The sequence below is a fragment of the Apiospora phragmitis genome (genome assembly GCF_038363925.1).
Source record: "Apiospora phragmitis strain CBS 135458 chromosome Unknown utg000010l:1.0-9815664.0:1.0-9183399.0, whole genome shotgun sequence".
NCBI classification, from domain to species: domain Eukaryota; kingdom Fungi; phylum Ascomycota; class Sordariomycetes; order Amphisphaeriales; family Apiosporaceae; genus Apiospora; species Apiospora phragmitis.
In genome coordinates this window covers 8,511,959-8,536,025 of record NW_027117409.1, presented here as the reverse complement: position 1 = coordinate 8,536,025, position 24,067 = coordinate 8,511,959, and the positions used below count along the sequence as shown (strand labels likewise).

The 24,067-nt window shown below is 53.3% G+C and overlaps 8 protein-coding genes across 8 annotated transcripts; 5 read left to right on the top strand and 3 right to left on the bottom strand.

Moving 5' to 3' along the window:
• Positions 1-844: 844 nt before the first annotated feature.
• Positions 845-1,407, top strand: PG994_012365 (uncharacterized protein; the record flags this gene model as incomplete). The annotated part of the gene is made up of 2 exons (XM_066863774.1): positions 845-1,044; positions 1,203-1,407. The coding sequence occupies 2 exons, from the start codon at positions 845-847 to the stop codon at positions 1,405-1,407; spliced, it is 405 nt and encodes a 134-aa protein (XP_066712884.1).
• Positions 1,408-2,131: 724 nt separating this feature from the next.
• On the top strand, positions 2,132-3,408 carry PG994_012364 (gnat family protein; the record flags this gene model as incomplete). The annotated part of the gene is made up of 2 exons (XM_066863773.1): positions 2,132-2,835; positions 3,195-3,408. Coding segments are annotated over 2 exons (918 nt in total), but the record flags the coding sequence as incomplete, so codon positions are not given.
• Positions 3,409-3,609: 201 nt separating this feature from the next.
• PG994_012363 (uroporphyrinogen decarboxylase) lies at positions 3,610-4,902 on the bottom strand (the record flags this gene model as incomplete). Its single annotated transcript, XM_066863772.1, has 5 exons — positions 3,610-3,683; positions 3,741-4,068; positions 4,122-4,694; positions 4,733-4,787; positions 4,835-4,902. The coding sequence occupies 5 exons, from the start codon at positions 4,900-4,902 to the stop codon at positions 3,610-3,612; spliced, it is 1,098 nt and encodes a 365-aa protein (XP_066712882.1).
• A 715-nt stretch (positions 4,903-5,617) lies between these two features.
• PG994_012362 (uncharacterized protein) lies at positions 5,618-7,211 on the top strand (the record flags this gene model as incomplete). Its single annotated transcript, XM_066863771.1, has 5 exons — positions 5,618-5,782; positions 5,849-6,049; positions 6,112-6,389; positions 6,427-6,739; positions 6,768-7,211. The coding sequence occupies 5 exons, from the start codon at positions 5,618-5,620 to the stop codon at positions 7,209-7,211; spliced, it is 1,401 nt and encodes a 466-aa protein (XP_066712881.1).
• A 750-nt stretch (positions 7,212-7,961) lies between these two features.
• On the bottom strand, positions 7,962-12,129 carry PG994_012361 (uncharacterized protein; the record flags this gene model as incomplete). The annotated part of the gene is given in 5 exon segments (XM_066863770.1): positions 7,962-8,285; positions 8,318-8,845; positions 8,857-9,766; positions 9,816-11,033; positions 11,114-12,129. The coding sequence occupies 5 exon segments, from the start codon at positions 12,127-12,129 to the stop codon at positions 7,962-7,964; spliced, it is 3,996 nt and encodes a 1,331-aa protein (XP_066712880.1).
• A 4,071-nt stretch (positions 12,130-16,200) lies between these two features.
• Positions 16,201-17,278, top strand: PG994_012360 (isoflavone reductase family protein; the record flags this gene model as incomplete). The annotated part of the gene is made up of 3 exons (XM_066863769.1): positions 16,201-16,323; positions 16,382-17,000; positions 17,052-17,278. 3 exons carry the CDS (start codon positions 16,201-16,203, stop codon positions 17,276-17,278), a joined length of 969 nt encoding a protein of 322 aa, XP_066712879.1.
• A 1,695-nt stretch (positions 17,279-18,973) lies between these two features.
• On the bottom strand, positions 18,974-20,745 carry PG994_012359 (adenosine deaminase-related growth factor; the record flags this gene model as incomplete). Its single annotated transcript, XM_066863768.1, has 2 exons — positions 18,974-19,612; positions 19,678-20,745. The coding sequence occupies 2 exons, from the start codon at positions 20,743-20,745 to the stop codon at positions 18,974-18,976; spliced, it is 1,707 nt and encodes a 568-aa protein (XP_066712878.1).
• A 1,561-nt stretch (positions 20,746-22,306) lies between these two features.
• PG994_012358 (Mss4-like protein) lies at positions 22,307-22,692 on the top strand (the record flags this gene model as incomplete). Its single annotated transcript, XM_066863767.1, has 2 exons — positions 22,307-22,459; positions 22,522-22,692. 2 exons carry the CDS (start codon positions 22,307-22,309, stop codon positions 22,690-22,692), a joined length of 324 nt encoding a protein of 107 aa, XP_066712877.1.
• Between the last annotated feature and the right edge of the window lie 1,375 nt (positions 22,693-24,067).

Sequence of the window (24,067 nt, the reverse complement as noted above, 5' to 3'; positions counted from 1 at the left end):
TCATTGTCCGTCCTTCCCTCTTCCGCGGCCGGAAGGGGGGAGACAAGGAGAAGGAGAGAGTGAAGAGAAAGTCTTGTTAGCAATGAAAAGATTCCCTCGATAAGTTGGGCGAGAGGATGGGCGATGAGCGATGGGGCTGCTGTAGGACGGGGCTACGAGTAGGCTGTTCAGACTAGTCGCGATGACTGTGACTCGTGACTGGCATTGGGTAGTAGGTTACATGGGATGAGTATGTGAACAACACCATATCTTCCCAGCACGCAGAAGTTCAATGGTCGGGCAACACAATTGTAATACGTACATAGTATGCGGCAAGGGAGGGAAAGATCACCGAGTTTATTGTGCGTGGTAAAAGCAGCATCCCGGGCAGGATTTGTCTGCTTCTCCAGCCCAAACCTTAAATCAAGAATCCATCCAAGACCCTTATTCGAGGACTTGTTTACTATTACTTGTTTTCGTTTACAGACCTGGAGATCATGTATCGTCATACCCTTTAAGTCCCCGCTATTTCCAGTCAGACTGGTGCTGCCAAAATAAAACCCAACCCGGGTCGGGTCACAAGCCTTGTGACGTGATTACATTATCCACCTAGGCACGCTCTATCTACGACTAACCTAACATTCTAGGACATATCTACACCCACCTAGTAGGTAGAGCTAGACTAAACTGCATACTGCGCCAACTCTTTTCTTTTCTTTTCTGTTATTGTAGCAAACTTTGCCGCTTGTCTCATAGAAATCGACGAGAAGGGTTTCGGTGACGACGACGACGACGACGACGACGACGACGACGACGACAAGCAAAACACTCATTCTTTAGACCACCGCATCATAAGCACCCCACCATGTCGCAACAACAACAGCAATTCACATCCACCGGCCGCGGGGGCGCAGGCAACATCAGTGACGCCTCCAACTCCCCCAAGATCCAGACCAAGGACCTCGAGACGCCCACGCTGAAGCACACGGTCGTCACGACCGGCCGCGGCGGCTCGGGCAACATGCGCACCAACAAGGACCCCGCCAGACCCGGGCCCTCCAGGACGTCGAGCCGTAAGTGTTTGGCGCCCCCCCTCCTCCCACACCTTGTCTCGCCTTTCTTCGCGACGCACGCGCCTGCGCAGCCATCATTGAAGAACACTCAGACGGTACTTGATGAGAGAACACCCATGGCTAACATGCACCCCTCTTCTTCCCCTTCAGTGTCGTGGAGCGACAGAAGAGCGACGGGATCGCGCACGTCGGCCGAGGCGGCGCCGCCAACGTCGTCAAGCTGGGCAGCCCCGAGATACCGGAGGTCAAGGAGGTCAAGAAGGCCGAGGGCGAAGAAGCGGTTAAGCGCACCAAGAGCCCCGACGGCACCCTGGCCGCCAAGGGCAAGGAGTGGCTTTTTGGGAAGAAGGCATGAAGAAGAAGAGGAAGGTTTGAAGCCAAGCTACCCTGATTGGCCTGGCATACCCTTTCCTTCTCGGCTGCTCAAGTTAGGAGAGAATGTGGGAAGGGGTTGCGATCCAATATGACGGTAGGGTGGCGGAAAGATATTAGGCGATGCAGTGTGACACGATGCGATACGAATATCCTACCTTTTTTCATTCAAATCAAGGGGCGTCTCTGTGTTCGGGTTTCTGGTCGGGTTTTCTTTTTTCTTGCACGTTACGACATATACCAAAAGGGGCGGGGGTTGGATGTAGGTTGGGTTTTTTTGAAGTGCTCTTCCGGGCATGGAGTTGGGGTTTTTGTTGATAAGAGCTTTGTTGAAATCAGATGTCTTTTTGGCAAGGCGGTTTCTGATTGGATTGACAATCCCATTTGACGATAACCAAGAAACGACTTGTCATGTTATTACAGAGAATCTCATACTCCTCAGTCAGTCTCACGGGGTTATTTATCTATGACGGGCCAAATACATATACCCTATTTGGCTTTGAAGGGAGTCTGGCCTGTGACAGGAGCCGAGGCTACTTCTAAACAAAATAGATGCGCCTCCTTCTCTCGCCTCACACTCCCAGGCACACCCTCTCTCTTGGTGTGTAGTATATAAAAAGAGAAAGAGCCAAGAGGTCGCTAAATGTTTCCAGCGTAGGAAAAAAAAACCCCAGTACATCTACTTACCTACCTACCTGCCATTTTAGATACCCTACTTATATAATCATGTCCAATCCTCGCGGCGCCGACGACGGAGTAGAGACCTACACACATCAACCCCCGGAGGCTCTCCTCCGGCTCCTGTCCGCGCACCTCCCCCACTCCCTCTCCCTGCTGCGCCGGCTGAAGTTCACAAAGTTCCCCGGGGCGTCACCGAGCATGCCCGCATCCTCTACGCGTCCGACGTGGCGCTCTCTTCTACTACAGTTTCTCCTGCCGGTCTAGAGGAAGCAGGGGCCACATCGGAAGACGGCCACCACCGTCATCACCCTTTCACGGCGGCGTACTTAGACATTTCCCGCGGGCCCGAGACACAGATGTGGATGTATTCTACGCTGGAACGCTGCGGCGGCGATGAGATGAACGACGAGGAGGAGAGGAGACGAAAAAAAGCCCTTCGCCACGCCGTATCCCTCCTCCGCGCCGCACGCCGAATCCGCGACGAGTGCGTCGCGACGCCGGCCCAATCGTCGCCGCTGGGCCCCTGCATCCTGGCCGGGACGCTGAGCGAGGCGTTGCGGACGGCGCTGCGGGACGAGGCCGGCATCGCCTTCTCGCACGCCAGCTTGTACAACAAGTGGCTCCTGGACGCGCGAGAGCTGCCGCCGCTTGCTGGGGGCAGTGACAAGGCGACGACGTTGCTGGAGCCTGGGATGCGGTGGGGGTCGGTGCAGAGGGGGATATACCGCTGGTGCTGAGTCGGTCGGACGTGCCGCGTAAGGAGTAAGTGGATGCTATTCGTTTCTTTCTGAAAACTATTGCACATTCAGTCGTCATGATAGGGGGAGGGAGAGAAAGTACCTAAGTGATAGGAACAACTGTCAAGAAGGAAAGGAAAAGGATGGAGGAGAGATAACTATGCACAGGCTCGGGCTGACATATATCCCACTCCCCCTGAATCTTCTAGGAGAACAGTCCAGCTACTACCCAGCACCGCAATCATGCTGGAGAATGGTACCCTTATCTCATGGTGTTTTCTAGGTAAGTCAGCTACCTATCTCCCTGATCTTAGCCTTGCCTTTCTCTAAAGAATACTATACGACAAATAAGGCCCCACGCCTCATTGAGCAGTCTCCACTGTGAAGAGCCCTACCATGGGCGAGGGTTTGCTAAAGCCGTTGCAGCTAAGCTTATAAGGGATCATCTCAAAGACTACGGCGGTGATGATAGTATGTTATGTTATGCAGAAGTTGCGGCAGATAATCCTAGCAGTCAAGGGGTCTGCAAGAGTCTGGGGGGGCAAGATTGGCTGGACCGTCTCTTGGTAAGCATTAGCTTTCTCCTTTTTGTTTTGATTATTTACATTTTCCGGGCCGATCTATGCCTTTGTAGCGGAGACTCTCTAACAGGTCTAATAACATTACAGGAGCATAATTGACCTAGATACTGTCCCAATGAAGTGAGATCTCCCAGCTACAGTAGCCGTGCGCATCAGCAACATGGCTGACGGGGGATCCGCTGACCGTCACCGCTTGGAGCATCGCTGAACCTCTGATAGATAGAACTTCAAATCGTCCGGTTTCACGAACGGTGTAACACCTGAAATTTGACTGTTAGCTATTTCATACTCCGACAAGGGGTGGGAGTTTTGTTTACCGTGGCCAAGATTCGCTATCCAACCCTTCTTTCCCCCTCCAAAACCCTTGACCATATGCTCAACGGTTTCCGTTATGTTTTCATGGGAACCGTAGAGAATGCCGGGATCAGCGTTGCCCTGGAAGACAATCTTGCGGTCTCCCCGGATCTTCACGGCTTCGGCAGGATCGATAACCCAGTCCAGGCCAATGACATTGTAGCCAATATTGCACACCGAATCGATGGCATGGTTCGCGCCCTTGGGGAAGACGATCATCGGGACCTCTCCAATCCCATCTCCTGGAGGCGCTTGGGGAGGTGCTCCGCAATGTAAGCCAGGTAGGGCTCGCTGAAGGTCTTGAACGTATATGGCGACAGCTCTCCGGAGTTGGAGTCGAAGACCTGGATCAGCTGGGCGCCGGCCTGGACCTGCAGCGCCAGGTACTCGACACACACCTCGGAGATCTTCTGCAGTAGGGCCTTGGCGGCCTCCGGGTACTTGTAGATCCACGTCTTACTCTCCTTGTGCGTCTTGGAGCCGCCGCCCTCGGTCATGTAGCAGAGAAGGGTCCAGGGGGCGCCGCAGAAGCCGATGAGGGGGACGCGGCCCTGGAGCTTCTTGCGCGTCATGGTGATGGATTTATACACATAATCAAGCTCGGTGGCGACGTCGACCTTCTTCTGCAGGACGCGCTCGTACTGGCCGTCGTCGGGGCTGCGCAGGGGCTCCGGGAAGTGCGGGCCGAGCTTGTCGACCATCTCGACGACCATGCCCATGGCCTGGGGGATGACGAGGATGTCGGAGAAGATGATGGCGGCGTCGATCAGGCCGGCGAAGCGCTCAATCGGCTGCAGCGTCAGGGTCGAGGCCACCTCGGGGTCGCGGCAGCACTCGAAGAAGTCGCGGCCGTCCTTGGCTTCGTGGTATTCGGGCAGGTAGCGGCCGGCTGCACCGGAAAGAAAGTAGGAGATCAGCTGTGTATGTCCATAGACGGATGGACACGGAGACTGACCTTGGCGCATGATCCATATAGGTGCTCGTTCGACATCCTGACCTGCGGGTTGACGCTGTATCAGCCATTGAGTCGAGAGGTCATTCATACTCTTTTTTTCACCGGGGAGCTGTACCCCAGGCGGTTCTCAGAATGAGATCATTCTTCAATGGTGCGAATTCGTGCGCCATGTTGGATGTGTGGCGTGTCGTGTCTATACCAAAGCCAGGATTAAGCTTGGGTTGAGATCAGTATATGAGAGGACCATCACCAAGAAGACCCTCCCAAAACGAAATTCAATTGTTCGACCACCCGAGCTACTTCCTCACGCTACCTTGGGTTGATGGAGGGGTAATAGGTACCGTAGGAGGCTAGACTGGTCCGAATAAACAACATGTACCTATTGAAATAGGTACAGTTCAGGATTCCGCTACCACCTATATACGTGCCGAATAAACGCCTCGTACACGTCCAATACACGTCTGAATCGAACCAATGTCTTCATATTTTTTAACGTTTATAACGTGTATATCATAGCGAAAGCGGACAGTTGTTCCAGTGTATAGCGGACCAATGATTAATCCTTTTGGTGTGTTCATTCAAGTAGATCCATTCAGTGTTGCAGTTGATGCAGGGTGCCGCCTAAGCTCCGCCCCCGCACCTAAGACAGCTTTCCGATGTCAAGCTCCAGGCTACCACTACTGAATCCATCTCACAGCGATTTATTTAGATGTCATGAATCCATCCAACCTTCAGCCTTAGAAAGGCACGAGACAGTTCCTAAAAATAGGGTTGTGGTTGTGGCAGAAATATCGTCGTCTCACAACCATATTAATCAAGTTCCCCTTTGCCTGCCTTTTCACCGTTTTCGCCTTCACCCTTCGCATCGCCAATCGTCAATCCAAGATGGATCAGGCCCTTGCCACCTGCCTGGCCTTCCCTCCAGAGCAGCAGGTCCTGCAGGATGATGCTGCCTACGATCAAGCCATTCAAGCGCATCTTCTCAAGCTGACGAAGCTGCTCAAGGACCCTCCCGTTCCCTTGGGCCAGTATGGAGGCCAGTTGCTGGAGGTAGGACCTGCTTTGGCAGCGTACTTCCTTGCTACAACTATCGCCAGGCTAACTCGTTGTCTGTAGCTCATCGATCCGGACCTCAACTCGTTATCTTACGTCGCCGTCCTTCACAGCCTACTCCTCCCCAACCTAGTAGGACCGCGCGAGTTTATTCTGGACAAACTGGTCAGATTCCTCTTGGGCTTCGATCCGCGGCAACTCCGATATGCAGGTTCACACCTGTTAGAGATCATGACCGCCGTCTGTAGCGGCTCGCTATTACCCGTATGTTCTTTCTGTCTGGGAGACTTTGCAGATTTATTTACTGATTGACACTGCCGCTGCAGCCTTCCGTAGCCGTCGAGGTCGTCTCCGCTGCCATCCTGAAAATCGATCCGACCGGAAGCATGTTCATATCAACACATCTACAACTTGTGAAGCTTGCCTACAGCACGAACAACATCGAACCGGCTTTGAAGGTCGTGGAGAAGAATATTGTCTTTTACCCTGGCATGGCCAACTGGAAGCGGCCGACAATGCTCTGCGATATGACACTTTCCCCTTCCGTCTACATACACAAGGAGACTGGTCTCACCAATCACGTCAAGGCAGCATCTGTACTAGAGTACGATATGCTGAGTGGCATGATGTTCTGCTCCAAGCGAGAATGGAGAGAAAGCGCATGCTGCATTCGAGCGCGTCGTCACTTTCTCGACCCGCGAGGGTGGCTGCAGTAAGATAATGGCCGAGGCATACAAGAAATGGGTACTGGTCAGTCTCTTGTTCCAAGGGCAAGGCCATACCTTGCCACAGTATGCCGGTCCCGCAGCTGCCAAGGCCTACCAGACCCTCGGCAAACCCTACAAAGACGTCGCCTCGCTATTCGATACGACCAATGCGGAGGAACTGAGAAGCGAGGTTCAGAAGTCAAGCCAGATTTGGCAAGATGACCAGAACGTGGGCCTCATGAAAGAGGTCCTCTCTTGCCTACCAAGAGTGGCAGATCAAGAACCTACAAAAGGTCTTCTCCAAAATCTCGATAGCGGAAATCCGGCAGCAGACCAAAAGCGCCCAGACGGGTACTAATCTGAATAGTGACGACGATATCGAGGCGCTGATTCAGAACATGATTATCTCGAACAGCTTAAAGGGCGTCATGGAGAAGAATGATGACGGAACGGTTTTCTTGACATTCCTTCCGTCTTCCACGGTTCTGTCGGAAGCAGAATACGCCCAAGAGCTTGCAAAGACGGCCGTACAGCTCAAAGCCCTCGAGCCTATATTCAAGGCCACAAATGAGCGCCTCGGCACTAGCAGAGAGTATATCAAGCACCTGGTTAAGGAGCAGAAGCGGGCTGCCGATAAGAGCGAATTGGATCCGACTATGGGTTTTGAAAGTCACGTGGACGACGAAGACCTGATGGGAGGAGTTACATCTACAGCATAGAAAGCTGGCTCCGGTCTGGCGTTCATGCCTGTTGATCCCATGTCGATTTCATACGCCGGATTCCACAGCGAAGCGGCATGAAGCAGAAGTGGAATTTTTGCCACAAAGACTGGTCGATCTTGTTCTCAAGACGGACATCTCGACGGCGTTGGTATTGGTCGGTTCGAGCCCGCAGAAGAAATAGAGTTTAGAGATTCCGACCATTAGGGCGCAGGTGTTGGGGAATATGGTTCTGTATCTGCAGTGTTGCTACGATGCACTTTGCCTTAGTCGAGCCCAGAGCAAAACTGGACTCTCGATACGGCGCGAGTTTGACGAGAAACGTGCTATGAATGAATAGAACGACAGACATCTTCTGCCTCGACCGATACGAGGCAAATACATGATAATTTCCTAATGGTGACATGTTCTTGCCAACCTAAGTTCTCACCCTGCTCAATGATTGTCATTGGGTTGGGGTCATTTCTTCGTCCAAATGCGTGTTGGGTCTTTGGGCATGTCGAGTTCAGAAGAATCTGCCAGATGAGTTACTGTACATGTTCGTGACGACGATTTAGTTAACGTATACACTTGAGAGCGAATAGGAGCAGATTTCTGATGTTATAACTGTCGTCGTATATCATCAATCATTTCGTTGATATATGTTGGGTGCGTGTAAATGCCTCCAGCTTGTGTACAGATGCGTCCCAGACCATGTTCAACTTGTCCAGATACTTCGTCCTCTTTACCTATCCACCCTCCTTTCCTCACTTACGCCTGGAGCGCCAACTCCTCCCTAGCAGCATGACTGCCCTTCCTCCAAGCCTCGGTTTGATCCTTCTTGGACGAAGCCGTCTTCTCGTCGCCCACTCTGCCCCAGCCACCGCCACCGGGCGTGTTGATGATGATGCGGTCGCCTGGCTTCATCGGCGCGCTGTTCTTGGCGCCGAGATTGATGTAGCGTTCCTCAAACTCGGTGGTTCCATCCGCCTCTCCGTCTTGCACAACAACATGGCCCTGCTGTCGCGCGAGGTCCTTCTCGGGATCCGCCTTGGCCACGCGCCGGACCCAGACGTTGAGGCCGCACTGCGCGTCCTTGCCGCCGGCGAGGCCGTAGGCCGGTAGACGCGGCGCTCCGAGAGGATGGAGACCTGGACGGGGATGCGGAACTCGATGTCGCGGACGACGCCGTCGCCGCCGCGGTGCTGGCCGCGGCCGCCCGACCCCTCGCGCAGGGAAAATTCGCGCAGCAGGACCGGGTAGCGGCGCTCGAAGACCTCGGAGTCGGTGATGCGCGTGTTGGTCATGTGGGTGTGGACGCCGCTGGTGCCCTCCCAGTGCGGGCCCGCGCCCGAGCCGCCCGCGATGGTCTCGTAGTAACCGAAGCCCTTGATCTCGTCGGCGCCCGCCTGGTTGCCGCCGAAGCCGAACGTGAGGTTGTTGCAGTCGCCCTGCGACGCCGCGCAGGCCTGGAAGGCGCGGAAGATGACGTCGGTCACGCGCTGCGAGGTCAGCACGTTGCCGCCCACGACGGCGGCGCCGGTCGAGGGGAGAGCAGCGAGCGCGGGGGGATCCGCACGTGGATGGGCTTGAGGCAGCCTTGGTTGAGCGGTATGTCCTCGGAAATGAGACAGCGCAGACAGTAGATGATGGCGCTGAAAGTGACGGCTTCGGGCGCATTGATGTTGCCGTACACTTCGGGTCCTGTACCCTCAAAGTCGAAAACTGCTTCGCCCTTTTCGGGGTCGATGGTGACGCGAAGCCGGATTGGGCTACCGTCGTCCATGAAATCCACGGCCGAAAGGTCCTGGCCCTCAAATCTCTTGTGGACTTTCTTGAGGAGGTCACGCACACAGTTCTCCGCATTCTGTTGAATGTTGACCATGTAGAATTGAACAGTGTCTTCGCCATACTCGCCGATAAGAGCCTCAATGAGAGAGATGCCCTTCTGGTTAGCCGAAACCTGCGCTCGCAAGTCATTGAGGTTGTCTGCTAGACAGCGAGTTCCGCTGCATCCAGGATATTGGGCAGGCTCGCTATACAGCAGCTCGGTGATGCGCTCTTCATTGAACTTGCCTTCGCTGACGATCTTCTCACTCTTGATTGCTGCGCCCTCTTGGTACAGCTCCCTAGAGTGTGGGGGCATGCTGCCCGCTGTGATGCCTCCAATGTCTGCGTGATGAGCACGTGATGCGGCGTAGAAGAGTATCTTGTCCCCTTTCTCGTTGAATGCCGGCATCAAAAGAGTAATGTCAGGCAGATGAGTCCCTCCATACGATGGGTGGTTGGAAATGATGACGTCCCCCTTTTTCAGCTTGCCCTCCCAGATTTTGGCTTGTGTTCGTACACATGTAGACATGGAGCCTAGGTGAACAGGTAAATGGGGCGCATTGGCTACGAGACCTCCAGTTGCGTCGAAAATGGCACAAGAGAAATCCAACCGTTCCTTCACGTTGGTGCTGACGCTTGTCTTTTGTAAAGCTCTGCCCATCTGCTCTGCGATAGCCATGAAGCGGTGACCAAAAATGCTGAGCAAAATTGGATCAACTTCCCTTTCGGAAGTTTCTTTTTGTGATCTGAGAAACGTTAGAATTTTGGTTTGAGAGGAACAGTTCGTGTACTTACTCTTCCCTGGCATTTCTTTCGAGATCGATGATGACATGCGTCTCCAAGATGAGCGCCTTTGCTTTGGGGGTCACGACAATAGTTTGTGTGCCATCCGCCAGCATAGCCGGTCCCTGGATCTCGTCGCCAACTGAAAGGTCTTTCAGCTTGTAGATTGGCGTATCCCTTCGGCCCCCCTCGAAATACACCTGCGACCTTCCATAGGGCTGCTTTCCACCTATGCCTTGTCGCTTAACCTCCTCGAGTTGTTGGTCCACAGTCTTCTCCTGGTAGCTGAAACTCTTGCCAATACCGCGAACTCGCACGTCGTCTACTATCATGTCTCGGTCATCCAGGGTAAAGCCGAACTCATACCGATGATGCTTCACAAACGCCTCGCCAAAGTCCCAATCCTTGTCGGTGGGCTTGACTATCATGAGTGCTGACTCTGTACCTCGGTATCTCATGTTGAGGTATTCTTCAAAGACAACATCACTGTCACCGAACCCTTGATCAGCCAAAGCCTGTCGTGACTTATCCTTCAGCTTCTCCATCTTGGTCTTCAACTCGTCGACTACAGACTTCTCCTCCTTCCAGACCTTTGACTCAGGTTCCTGGCGCTCATCAACGACGTCGGCCAAAGCCATGCCATACGCCGACAGGACGGACGAATACCGGTGGACGAGAATTTGGCCAATGTCCAAGGCCTCGGCGATGGCAACGGCATGCTGGCCACCCGCGCCACCGAAAGTCGCCAATCTGTGTTTGGAAGAATCATGGCCTTTAGCTTCGGTAATTGAACGGATGGGCCTTGTCATAGCTTCGTTCGCAATGGCCAAGAACCCATAGGCAACTTCGTCGAGGCTCATCTCCTTGCCCGTTTCGCGCTTGATCTGATCAGCAAGCTCCTGGATAGCACGCTTGCTAGCCTCGGGATCCAAGGCCTCATCTTCGTTCTTGCCGAAAATTTTGGGGAAGAAATCAGGTAACAGGCGTCCGAGGAAGAGGTTTGCGTCTGTGACCGCTGCTGGACCCCCTTTTCGGTAACATGCCGGACCAGGGTGGGCACCAGCAGATTCGGGGCCAACTACAAATAGGCCATTCTTAAAGAAGAGTCTGCTACCGCCACCGGCAGCCACTGTGTTGATATCTAATTGCGGTGACTGTATAGTCACACCAGCAGTCGTCGTCTCGAACACGTGCTCGTATCTGCCTTCTCCATATCGTGAGACATCCGTGCTGGTACCTTGCATAGCGTTAGCGCGGACAGTAGCCAAGGTTTTGGTTCAAAGCTTACCTCCCATATCAAACCCAATTACGGGTATCTTTGTTTCGTCGTCGTAACTCGTAATGGCGTAGCCCACAACACCACCCGCAGGGCAGATAGGATAGCCTTCAATCCAGTGAACTTATCAACATCAACCAAGCCACCATCGCTTTGCATGAATTCGCACCTGGCACCTTGGCTACCTGCCTCGTTAAGGACGCTTTGAGTGCCAAGGCCACCTGCGAATCCTTTCTGGAAACCGGCGATGTACTTTTTGATGGCGGGTGTGAGGTATGCGTCGGCACAGACGCTGGTCGCTCTCGAGACAAGCTTGATCATGGGCATCAACTCGTGGCTGAGGGATATGTGTTGGAAGCCAATTTCCTTAGCGACCTTGCCGACCATAGCCTCGTGGTTGGGGAATGTATAGCCGTGCATCAGACACACTGCTATACTCCTGATGCCTTTATCGAAGATGTTCTGAAGCTTGTCTCGAATCCCCTGGCCCTCTGGCCGGCGCAAGATGCGGACAGCCTCTCCTGATAGGCCCATGACCAGATCCGTCGTGTCCCCACTCTCGTCGCTGGCTTGTACATCGGATTTTGTGACGTTTCGTGTTGGGTCTTCTGCGTAGTCCTCGAGGGTGACTCTCTCGTCGATCTCGACAACTTCCTCGTATAGCACATCTGGTTTCCGTATCGCCAAGTCAAAAATCTTGGGTCGACTCTGGTTGCCAATTTCTAAGCAGTCCTTGAAGCCTTCTGTAACTACCAGCGCAATCTTCTCGCCCTTTCTCTCCAACAAGGCGTTCGTAGCGACTGTGGTGCCCATACGAATCGAGTCGATCTGGGAGGTGTCGAGTGGCTCGCCCCGCGGGATGTCGCGCTTGGTGAAATGGCTCATGATGCGACGAATACCTTCCAGCGGCGCATCGTCGTAGTTGGCCGGGTCTTCCGACAGCAGCTTGATGACAAGGTCTTCGCCATTCAGAGTCCCGACACAGTCCGTAAAGGTACCGCCGCGGTCTATAGCGATGCGGATACCGCGGACTTTCTGTGACTCGGCCATTGTGGTAGCGAGTGTCTGAAAGAAGAGCGCGGTTCGTTTCGCGGAACTCAGGTAGTAGTGAATCTGAGTGTTCAAATAGTATCGGATATGCAAAGCAGATTGCGCTCTTAAAGCAAATATTCGGTTGGTTGTGCTTAGCAAGCAACGGCGATAAAGCAACAGTTCGCGCAAGTCTATATAGGGAGAAGGAAGCTAGAGAAAGACGATGACCATTAATAATATAGAATAGCTGCACCAAGCAGACCCCCAGCAAATGACGAGCACTTCAATGCCTGGAAGCAGGTCCCGGTGTAGCTCCGATGTCGTAGTTCGGCATCAGTCAATCTAATCCCACCACGTGGTAATAGTAACGGGAACGAAGGTTGATAAGAGCTCCTGGGTAGATAAGGCAGGTAGATCTTGGAGCGAACTCCCTATGAACCCCACCATCCCACCAACGCACATGCGAGGTAGTCCCTATTGTGCAACAATAAGAGTACGGTTAAGCTATTAGTGAGCCGATACCCCGCACTATTATCGCGTCTTAGTCCTAATGGGAGTCGACAGAGGCGTTTTTAGGCAATTGGAGGCTGAATAGCTCCAACTGTTGGAGTCACCTATCTCAGCGGTGGTGGAAGTCCGTCTTTGGAGCATGAAGATGATGCCATGAATTGGAGGGACCGTACGTTCGTCGCCATTGTGTCCGCAAGATACTTAGCCAATGCTGCCTCGCCCTAGGTTAGGTAGGCCTGCATTAACATAATACGATTATGCTACAGATAATGATTTTTGCCCATGCAATGCTTCGGTCTCTGTTGCTATTCCGTTCTATGCCACTGTCTTGGCGGCCTTATTTGGATGTCGACCGGTTGCTTGAAGTCAAAAGTACGTTGCTGCTCTGCCTCCAGTATCCGTTTTACTAGCAGGGTACATGGTATGACAAGGATGGAAGTTAGGGCGTGCTAGGATGGGAGTTCCCGTCCCTGTCTTTCAGAGCGGCTGAATATATACGGGAACGATTTACACCCAAGAGCCTCGGGAAAGAGGTACAAAGGAAATCAGCCTCATCAACAAAACGACGGTGAGGCGCATGTGATATCCCATATCCTTCACTACGATGAAAGGATCTTGGGTCTACTACCCTCCGTGTCTTGGCTGCTGTTAAGGGGATATTACCACAACCGCCAGGCTCAGACTACTGGGACCAATCGCCTGACGTGTGTGCAAAGCATGACGTCCTTGGTCATCAAATTCGCGAATATCAAAATTCAGTACTGGCATTCACCGTCCGGGCGCGCCCGTCTTTTCCCCTTGCTCTCGAGTTGCGACCTTCCGCATCCAGTAACTTTTTTCCTATTGGACTACTGCTTGGCACCCCCGGCATCCGGCAAGCATGCCTACGAACCTGGTAGGCGTGGCAGCATGGTCAGAAACATGGTAACCCTCAGCTCAACTACCACACCCTTGCCGGGATATTGACATGGTCTCCGCTCTAGAGACCGGTTTATAGGGCCGAGCTGTGTAACCAAGATTAAGAAACTCCAGCCACGATTGAGATGAGGCTCATTAGTGGCTGTTCAACCTGGGGGCCGTTTGAAGATGGATGGTCAGTTTCGCGGCCGTGGGATTAGTCTCAGAGTTTCATCTTCGCTCTGCCCGAAGTCCCATCACCAACAGGTCCATTTCCCGGGCTTCATACGCGCCTACACCAGTTTTGCTACAACTGAAATGGCCACATGCAGTTAGTGCAGCGACTGGCTTTCGGTATCGAACCAGTAGTTACACCCAATCTGTCATCTCCGTGCAACAAGACCGGGGCTAGGGCATTGGAGATGCAGAAACTAACAAGGTCGTATCGACCAGTTCTTCGGCCGAATGTCCATAGGTTGGACAAGGGAATTTGATGTAAGCTGTGCGGTTTGTGACGAAAAGAGGTAGACCTTATTCACAATATTCGTCGCTGCTCGGGCGTGTCATTAGATTCTCTATATGTAATGTAAGTGACTCAGTATTGGCACTATACAAAACCCTTGGACCCCTTAAGTCTAACAAATATTGGCAGGAAGTCAAAGCAGCGCCTCTCATGCAACTTTGGTCGAATGGGAAAACGCTTGATGCTATGCACGATGGCAGTCACCTGTCTTGGGCGCCCCGCAGTGGCCGCATATCCATGGTTTCCATGAAGGGCTGGCTGTAGGTACAGACCTGATCAATCAAGCGTATTGATACATATGATTGAGCAATGTACCAGATCTAGCTAGTGAAGCACATCACATTGCATTATCCAAGTACACTCAACTTGCAAGAGTCGAGTCGAGTCTGGTCTGAGAAGTTCGCCCCGTCTGTGGGGATTAGACGGGGTCACTTATGGTGTCCAGCACATCGCCCCTTCCGCTTCTCTCTCTCTCTCTCTCTTCCCTCTCCGTCTTCCTCCAACGGTTTGCTGCCTACATTGGAGGTAGGCATGCTCACTCCAACAAATTTCGCCCCCACTTGGCTCGACTACCCCGTCGTCAACACAACTCACTCTCCCTGGACGAAGAAAATCATAATCTTCTTGTCAACCTCGCCTGTCACCGGCTGAAAATCCAGAATGCAGCCTATTTCCATCATGCACGACGATCCCGTTTTGTCGCCAATGAAAAACCAGTACCAACACCCTGTCATGGCCCATCCGGGAATGCTCTGCAACTCCCGCCAAGTCTTCCCATGACCGTTGTACTTTATTTCTTGTCAACCCTTGCCGGCCTAGTTTATTGTCAAGTATGTACCACCTGGGCTCTACTGGCTGGCTCACAACGGTGCTATCCTTGTTCAGGAGCCTGGCCCTATTCGGTGAGAGATTACGATGGCACTGAGAAGGGATTGTGAACCTACGTGTACTTCTGGAGCGTGCTGACGCTCCGTCATGCAAGTCTTGACGCCAACGGGCGGACACCGAACTGGCCAAAGCTGGGTAGGTCTATGGCGGTCCATCAAGGCTATCTACCTAGTTTGGCTTTGGCTGTTCCGTCGTCATGGTCAGCTTGTACCAGACAAGTCTCTCCGTATGTCCCTGAGATGCATCGTCTTCACATGCAAGTCGGGCATTAGCTTGCACCGTTGCCATGGACCTGGATCTTGACGACAGTGTGATGTTCCTTGGCATATCATGTCGCTTGGTGATTACAACCAGCTTAGCATACCTGCATGCACATGGGGCCGGGGTGACAACCGTGATCACGCATTCCCCCACACCATATCTTAGACATACGGCTGTGCCTGGGACTCGAACATGGGCGGAGGTGCCTGTATACCGGTAGGTACTGTGGCTATCAGAACTGCCTGGGCGTTGCTTAATCCAGGACTTATTACCCATTACTCATTCGGCCTCCGCCGATGTATGTCACTGTACAACATGCTCGATGCGGACTTGACAGAGCTACTAGGCAGAACAGGTCATGAAATCATTCTCGACTGACTACGGTATGAAGTTCAAGACATGATAGCCACTCAGGGCTAGGGAGCATGGTTCTTGGAAGGGAACTAAAAGCCCCTGTAAAGGCGTTATTTGCTTACGGGTATAGATACGTTGCGAAGTGCCGAAGGGGTCTCGGGTGGCTTCCAAGGGAAGAGTGATGGCAAGCTCGTGCCAGCATTGACTCAAAGTGACCCAGCGATAGTCCCGTGAAGGGTTACCTACCCATGAATTCCGATGCCGTAACCTTATATCAAGCACCATACATGCACCAGGGGCTGCATCCGCACCCGCACCCTATCCTGGAGAATCTCGCTTCCATCTCCCTTTGAGGTATCTGCTCATCTGCTCATACCAGTGTGTAATAATTTTCTGGGTACCGGGTGCTTGATCGTTTCAATAATCTCACTATCGCTTGCGGCCGATTCCGACAGCCACTCAGAGTAGTAGCAAAATATTAACTCGTCAAGGCGGCACACTTACCGGCTTTATTGGTGTATCAGACCGGCGAGACTCGGTGGTTTGTGGACTGGACTGCTCGTCGCTGTGACTGACTACCGGTGGTAACGTTGGATCTGATTTCCAAGGAATTTGCAAAACTATAAAGTCTTCAAATTGCTGAGCTCTGTCTCAATATGCCGGGAACAGCAGCAGCAGCCATGATGCGGATCGCTATTGTCGGAGGCGGCGGCTTTGCCAATATCCTCGTCCGCGAGCTTTCCGAAAGCGCTCATGCCCTGATTGTGCTTTCTACTCAAGTAAGCCCATGCACCAAGGCCTACCTATCCCCTCGAATCTAACAGAGTATCCATATAGGAGCATCCCGAATTCGACGAATTCGACTGCCAGGTCGCTGTTGTCGACTATAACAACATTGAAAACCTTAGATTCATCCTTCAAGGCGTTGACCTTGTGATTTCGACGATCTGCAATACATCACAGATCAACCTTATAGATGCCGCCAGACGAGCCCGAGTACGCTGTTTTGTCCCCTCCGAGTTCGAAGGGGCCCTGAGTCGCCGGCCCAGTGATAACGACCCATTGGACCGGGGCTCCTCGACAGCAGCGCTGGACTATCTTCGTCGTTGGTCAACATCACGATCACATCCGATGAAATTTACCGTGTTCTCGTGCGGTCTTTTCTACGAAAGACTGGCCCCTGGAGGCCTTGCGGCCTACAACATGGGCTACAGCTCCGGTGTACAGGAGGAAGGTGACTATATGGTTAATCTTCGCAATGGTACCGCCGTGATACCCGAAGTCAACGCCCAAGGTCGTTCGGTTCGTATCACTATGACCTCGGTCTATGATGTAGCCAGGTTCGTCGCTGCGGCCGTTGAGCTTGGCCTCGACAGCTGGCCTAGAGAGTTCAAGATGCTCGGCGCCTCTTTGTCAACGAAGCATCTTGTAGAGGTCTGCGAGGAGGTTCGAGGAGGTACGCCGTATCTATAGTTCCGTTTGCTGTTATGTTACTTTTGCTGACCAGACAAAGTCACGTTCCATAAAGTCACCAGGCCTTACAATGAACTCCTTTCCTGGCTCCAGTACTACGAGGAGCACCAAGACGAGAGACAATACAATCACATGCAGCAACTGGTCCAGACCGCAAATGGGCGATTCCATTTCAGCGACCCAAATCTTAACGAGATGGTTCCTATTCAACCAGTTGGTCTTCGCCCTTGGCTTCAGGAAATTTGGGGATCAGGGGTCTGAACCTTGTCGCTATTCCAGCTCCTATTTCTAACTTGGTCATTTGCCTTCTTTCACAACACGCCTTATCCCTACTATTTTTCCTAAGTTCACCTTCATCAGCTGTCCTTAACTCCCAGACGACTTCGAGCACATCTATACAAAACCAAGTATCTTGTCGAGCAACTCGGAAACCATCATTTTTCCAAGGGCAGAGTCAGGCTGTTCCGAGACAGAGACCGCAACATCGATCACCGCCGATTTCTTTTCAAAATACCTAAGAGGCGGGCAATCGCTGTTATTTTCTCCTGTACTTTATCAATCTTGTACTACAGATCCAGAACTAGATATTTACTTTCTCGCATATACGAACTGAGCAAGTAACCACCAAGCTTCCAACGATAGGCCATAGTCAAGTCGCAATTGCTTTCTGTGCTATAACTGCTTTGCATATATATCGTATTGAGTAGGCTACCACGTCTACCTAGAGCGGAGGATATGCTTTCTTGACTGCCTTTGACTCGTACGAGCCAGAATCCACCAAGGACTTCTGAATGGTCTCGGGCTTCCCTCCCCCCCACGCTGCAACCCGCATTGCTGCATTCACTACTGCAGGTGATGTAGCCCTATGACCCCGACCCACTCTCATCTCGACCGTGTCTCTTCTCTGGCTGGCTCTCGCCACACCGAAAAGTGTATTGGATGGAAATATATATATATATTACGGTTTATGCATCAAGAGTCACTAGGCCTGGCGCGCGCCCCGGACCTCCCTTACTTCATACTTGCCTGGTCTGCTTCTATCAGCCTATTCGTCCCCACAGCCAGTCCCTGATGAAACAAGAGTCTGGAAGGAGCCTCGTAGATGGATAACAATACGAAGCTCCGTCGCAAAATACGAGGCTTCGCCGCGCGCGCTCTCCCGCGGTGTACCCTCCTTTCCCTTGAATATGCTCCTCCATGGTCACACAGCAACACAGCCCTACTTACTACTACTGCAGCTGGATGACTGTATAAGTAGCTGATATTTCTGCCTGGAAGCCAAGGGGACCTGCCTGCATCGATGGGTTGAATATCGCTCGCAGTCTACTACTCTACTACTACCTACTTAGTCTAGTGTTGGAATGAAGACTGACCGATAATGCACCCATACCATACCATGCAATGGAAAAATTGTTGAACAACAAAAAATGATAACGCCACCCCTTCCCAACCGCTCCTTACTCCTTCTGTTGTGTTTCCCGCTTCTTCTTCTTCTGCTTCTTCTTTGCGCATGTAACATTCTTTTTCTTTCTTCTTTCCATCTCTCTATATGTGCCCCTCGTGAGATTGCCCCGCCTCGAACCCGAAGCAGTTTTGTTGAAAAGGGATACGCTGCTCTACCTAGTACAAATGCGCCTACCTCTGTAGCCAGTTGAAGATGCTCTACAGTTGAAAATGACATGCCGGCTGACCAGAAGAAAGCAGCCAGCCATGTTTCTCCACTCTTCCTCTCCCCCAGACGACATCCAGGCGAGCTCTCAAGGCTGAAGAAGAGAAGGGGAATGGCGGGAACCACACCACTCCAGAATATGTAGACCGAAAAATTATGCTTGTTCCCGCACCACCACTTTAGTTGGCTGGTGGCAAATTTCGTCTCCCTGGCGTGTGACCACCCTGATGATATCTCCTGCAGGCCACCACACGCATGGGGCGTATTTTCCCTTTTACTTAATCTATTCATTGTGCCGCAGCAGCAGCACTAGTAGTAGCAGTAGTAGTAGCAGGTGCTGCCTCATTTTCGTCCTCATCGGTGCCGAACTCGTCGACGACCCAGAGGCAGAACTTCTCCCACTCGACGGCCCACTCCTGGAGGCGCCGGGCCTTGAGGCCGCTGCCGACCGAGGCCTCCTTGACGTCGCGGGTCCACTCGTCGGCCGTCTGGTCCTCGAAGGCGGACCAGCGGATGCTGTTCTCGGCGAGCGAGCCGAGCCCCGCGAGCCCGAGGTTCTCCCAGCCCTGGAGCGCCTGCCAAAAGTCGTGGGTGCAGCCGGCCGTGTCCTGGCCCAGCATGGCCGGGTCGTCGTTGCAGAGGCAGCAGGGGACGCCGCGGGCCAACAGGGCGGGCAGCGGGTGGCTCATGACGGAGCCGCAGAGGCGGAGGACCTCGTTGCTGATGGGGCAGCTCTCAATGAGGATGCGCTTCTCCTTGACCAGGTCGATCAGGAGCGGGTGTTTGTACAGGCTGAAGCCGTGGCCGATGCGCCGCGTCCCCAGCAGCACCGCGTCGAACAGGTTGTGGTCCGTCTCGCTGCCGGACCCCAGGCACTCGCCCGCGTGGAAGAAGAAGGGGATGTTGACGCCTTCCTCGGCGCACTGCTTCCGGAACCAGAAAAGTTCCGGCAGCAGGTCGCGCAAGGGCCGTCCCCGTCCTCCTGCCCGACCAGGTCGTAGCCGGCGATGAGTTGCGGGTGCGTGATCTTGGTCGTGATGCACTGGTCCATGTTGTGGACGATGTCCCGCGTCGGCAGCCAGCGGACGCAGCACCAGATGATGCGGAACCCCCAGAAGCCCTTGCCCTCGGGCGTTTCTTGGAATGCCTTCACCTCCTCGTCAAGAACGTCCATCATGTGCACGTAGTCCGTGTCGGGCGTCTCGCTGCCCTGCTGGTAGTAGTCCAGCCCCCAGGCGAAGCGCAGCTCTGCGTACATGATGCCGTCATCTCTCAGTAAGCGCATAAGCCGTCGCAGGAATTGCCGGTAGATGTTCTCGTGGTGGAGGAAGGAGTTGACGATGCGGAAGCACTTGTAGAATTTCCTCCAGATCTCGTCGACGCCGTGGTGCTGCGCCACAGCGTCGGTGCGCGATAGTGTGCAGCGGCTGTGGAGCCACTTGAGAAAGCCTTCTCGGCCCCCGTCGGGATAGGCATCCGCGGCCTGGGTGATCCGGATAAACGTGCCTGGCGTGTAGTCTTCACTCCAGAGACTGTCTTGGGTCCGCTCCGTCTTGAAGAAGCGGAAGAGGAGGGTGGCGTTCTCCAGCGCCTTGGGCGAGGTCAGCGGCGCGTCGGCCGAGATGTGCATGCCGGGCTCCTTCATGAGGACGCCGAGCAGGAACTTGAAGTCGACCATGGCGTCGATGTGGGCGTGCAGCAGGGAGCCCTTGGGCATGCGCCGCACGATCTGCCACAGCTTGGTGCCCTCCATGCGGTCCTTGGACAGCGAGAACATCATGCCCGGGTGGACGGTGATGTTCTCGCTCTCCTTGGCGAGCCCCTCCTCGAGCTGCGGCGTCCAGATGGTGCGCTGCTCCTGGCCGCGGATGCGCTCGACGACGGCGCAGGCGCGCCGGGCGAGCGGCGACAGGCCCTGGCGGAACGCGGCGTCGCTGCGCTGCTTGGCCTCCTGGGCGACGAGGCGTTCGCGGCCCTCGAGGTACTGCTGGATGAAGTCGTCGACCGCGCTGGGGACTTCCTGGGATATCTCGTCCCACTCCTGGTCTGTGAATGGCATCTTATCCTATCTTGGTCTTGTGGCGCGTTGTGTGGTCTTGAAGGGGGGGCGGCGTGAAGTGGTGATGAGGTTGCGCCGTGGTCGGGACAATTTTGCTGATGCTTCCGTCTGCCTCCTGACACTAACCAGTTGCAGCTATAAATAAGTAATCTCTTGGCAATCAATCGATCTCCTCTATCCTAATTTCAAAAAAAAAGGCCCAGGGGTGCTGGCACTGGCTTATATCCTGTCAGACGAGATGATCCCATACGCCCTTTCGCTCTTTATCCATCCTATGTTCAATATAAATCTAATGCGTTGTCCGTCTCAAGTCACTTAGCGGGACGGCTCAAAGTGTAACAATATCGGGATTGACGACGGACCCCGCTCTTTCAGTCCACTAAAATCCCTGGTTGGGCCCCTCGAAACAGTGCATTATCGCATTATGCGTGCCGCTGCTAGCGGGCGGAGGTTGCCTAAGACCCTAAGGGATGCTTGCCTACATGCGTCCCAGAGCCTGGGTAACTCCCTATCAACTGGAGTCACGTCGCCCCAATCTTCAGCCGTCCTATGTATGTTTCAATGTTAATGTTCCTGCTGTATCTGTATGTGTATCGATATCGGAATCTCAGGAACCAGCAGGACGTCTTCCATATCCAAGACCCTCAATCGTGTCCATCACGATGTTGAGAAACCCGTGTCGTCGCTACGTGCCGATTGCGGACACTTGCCGCACCTGCTGACACGCAGTCTCATGCCTTGACTCATTCCTGTCATCGTCATCCGGCACTTATATTGGTCCCATAAACCGGCGGACAACGGCGGTTATGCCTCTGTGCTGTTTCTTACTTCTTTGTTGCTTTGCAGCTAGGCTGAGTGAGCTATAGGACTCAGACATGGTGTGACCACGAGCCTTATCCTTCAAAGACCGTCCTGAGGCACCCTTATCCCCCAGCATCTTCAACGAATATATACTCAAACCTTACGCCCAGAACCCAAGGCAGCAGGGCGAAGTTGATTTACACCTTTTGGAGATCAAACCTTGATACTATCGGAAGGCTACATTATCATCAGCATCACATGCCGTAGGAGACATGGCCTGATGGACGCATGCCTTTATATTACCTTCATGAAAGTCTGCTTGACCAACACTAGAATAACTTACTCTTTTTGACGCCGAAACAGAGAAATCACAGAAAAGACAGGCCAGATTAGGAAGGATGAGTGGTAGCCAACACCTCTGACCCCAAAAGATGCTTTGCACACTCGGATCATGCAATGGTCCCTTCATTCGCTGGCGGTGGCAGCCTGTAGCCGTGTTGGAGCCTGCCATGCAACCAACAACCCCCTTGTCCTCAAGTAATTTCTTGAGCCAACCAGCGGTGCGGGGAAGAGCGGCATGCCTCAAGAACCCTATAAGCAGATCAAACTTGTGAGCGGATGGTGTGATCACTGTCGTCAATAGGCAGGCCCCCCCTTCCACATACTTGTCGGTCGTTGACTTGAAGGAAGGCTGGCGGCGAAATACCTAATCTTAATCAGGCACCGCAAATACACATACGCACACACACACGCACGCATCATGTGCAACACCTACAGAACAGCTTCGTGCATTTGCGGGGCCATCAAGATCGATGTCGCCGGCGCGCCCTTATCGACGTACCTATGCCACTGCAGCTCATGCCAGAAGGCATCCGGCGTTATATTCACCAGCAATGTAGTATACAAGGCCGAAGTATGTAACAATTTATAAACCCAAAAGCACGTACCGCACCCACTCTACTCTACTACCAGTAGTACCCCTATCTATCTGACTTGACCAACCACCTCGGAAAACAGCAAGTTCAGATCACCTTTCCAAAAGTGGATGACCCGTCGGCAGTCCTCAAGACGTTCGAGGACACTCAGTCGTCCGACTCGGGAACCGTGATCCTGCGCTCCTTCTGCGCCATCTGTGGGACCGCGTGACGGTGCAACGCCAGGGCAGCCCGGATCGCGTGGTAGTCGGAACGGGCCTCTTAGAAGATGGCAATGGCGAAGGCAGCGACTGCCGCGACTTGAAGGCGGTTTTAAAGCCGACGTCCGAGTACTTCTGCGTCAACCGCACAGCTTGGCTGGGCGAAATCAAGGGAGGCACGACTACGCGTCTTGAGAAAATGTCGTAAGCTCCAGGCTACGACGGGTGGGCAAAGGGGTCATTGGATTGCAGTCTAACAAAAACGACCGGCTTACACTGGTTTCCAAGGGCAGGTCCAGGCGAGGCAGCATGTTGGATCGATCGATTGTTGATTGTTGAGTAGGATCAGGATGATAGGAAATTGCTGGCTGCTTCCGAAAAGACCGCCTTGGAGAAAATTGCGGATGGACTGATCGGAGATTGCCCAAACCGACGTCTGTATATCACAAGTATCTTGCCCTCAGTTCGAATTTACACTGCCCGTAGCCTTCATGCACCACATTATAGCATATGCAGGTAACTGCAGACACCGCTTACCCGGGGGTTAGTTATTACTATCTCCCATAAGATAGGTTTTAGATTACCCAACTTTTCGGTAGGGCTGAGAATGACTCCGCGGTGCATCATGGGGGACATCAGTTGTATTGGAGGATGGGGATTGGGATGGGACTCCCTTCATGCTCCACGAACCACGCAACCGAGCAACTCCCGCCCAACGTCACACAAGAATCTGTATATTCCACCAATAAGGTATCGGCTCAGTCCTAAGCGCGGGTAAGCGGTAGCTGAACTGCAAGGCAGGCCCCATCCAGTGGCCGGCTTATTTAGTTGGGTTCCCTACTCGAATCAGCTCATGCGGCGGCCGGCCGGCCAGCCCGAGGAATGGTGTTGCTCTTATATCAACTGCTGCTCGGAAATAAGCCCAAAGTCCCGTCCTATGCGTTGGTGGTAGCACTGCAGAGGTTGGGTAAGATAAATCACCATGCAGATGGCGGCAGGGTTCCGATGGTCCGTCGAGTCGGTCGTTGCATCAGCCTGCTTGGTGATTAAGGGGGGCTTCCCATTGACTCACTCACTGCCTGTGGTATGACATATGGTTTATATACAATGTAAGGCAGATGGGGCCCTTTGAGCTGAGATGAGGTGGGCATTGTGGGAGGCGAGCCGTACAAGGGTGAGATACCCAAATGGCCAACTGGCATGCTAGGAGGTATGATGAGGAATCAACTGCCGTGGCTCTGGTACTAGATCATATCCAGTGATCCTACAATGATACACCGATACACCGAACTGCACTGAATCTCTGTCCAGAACGTACTACATAGTTGGTAGAAGGTTGATGGCTATATTGGGATATTGAGGACGCCAATACAAGCTGCGCAAATA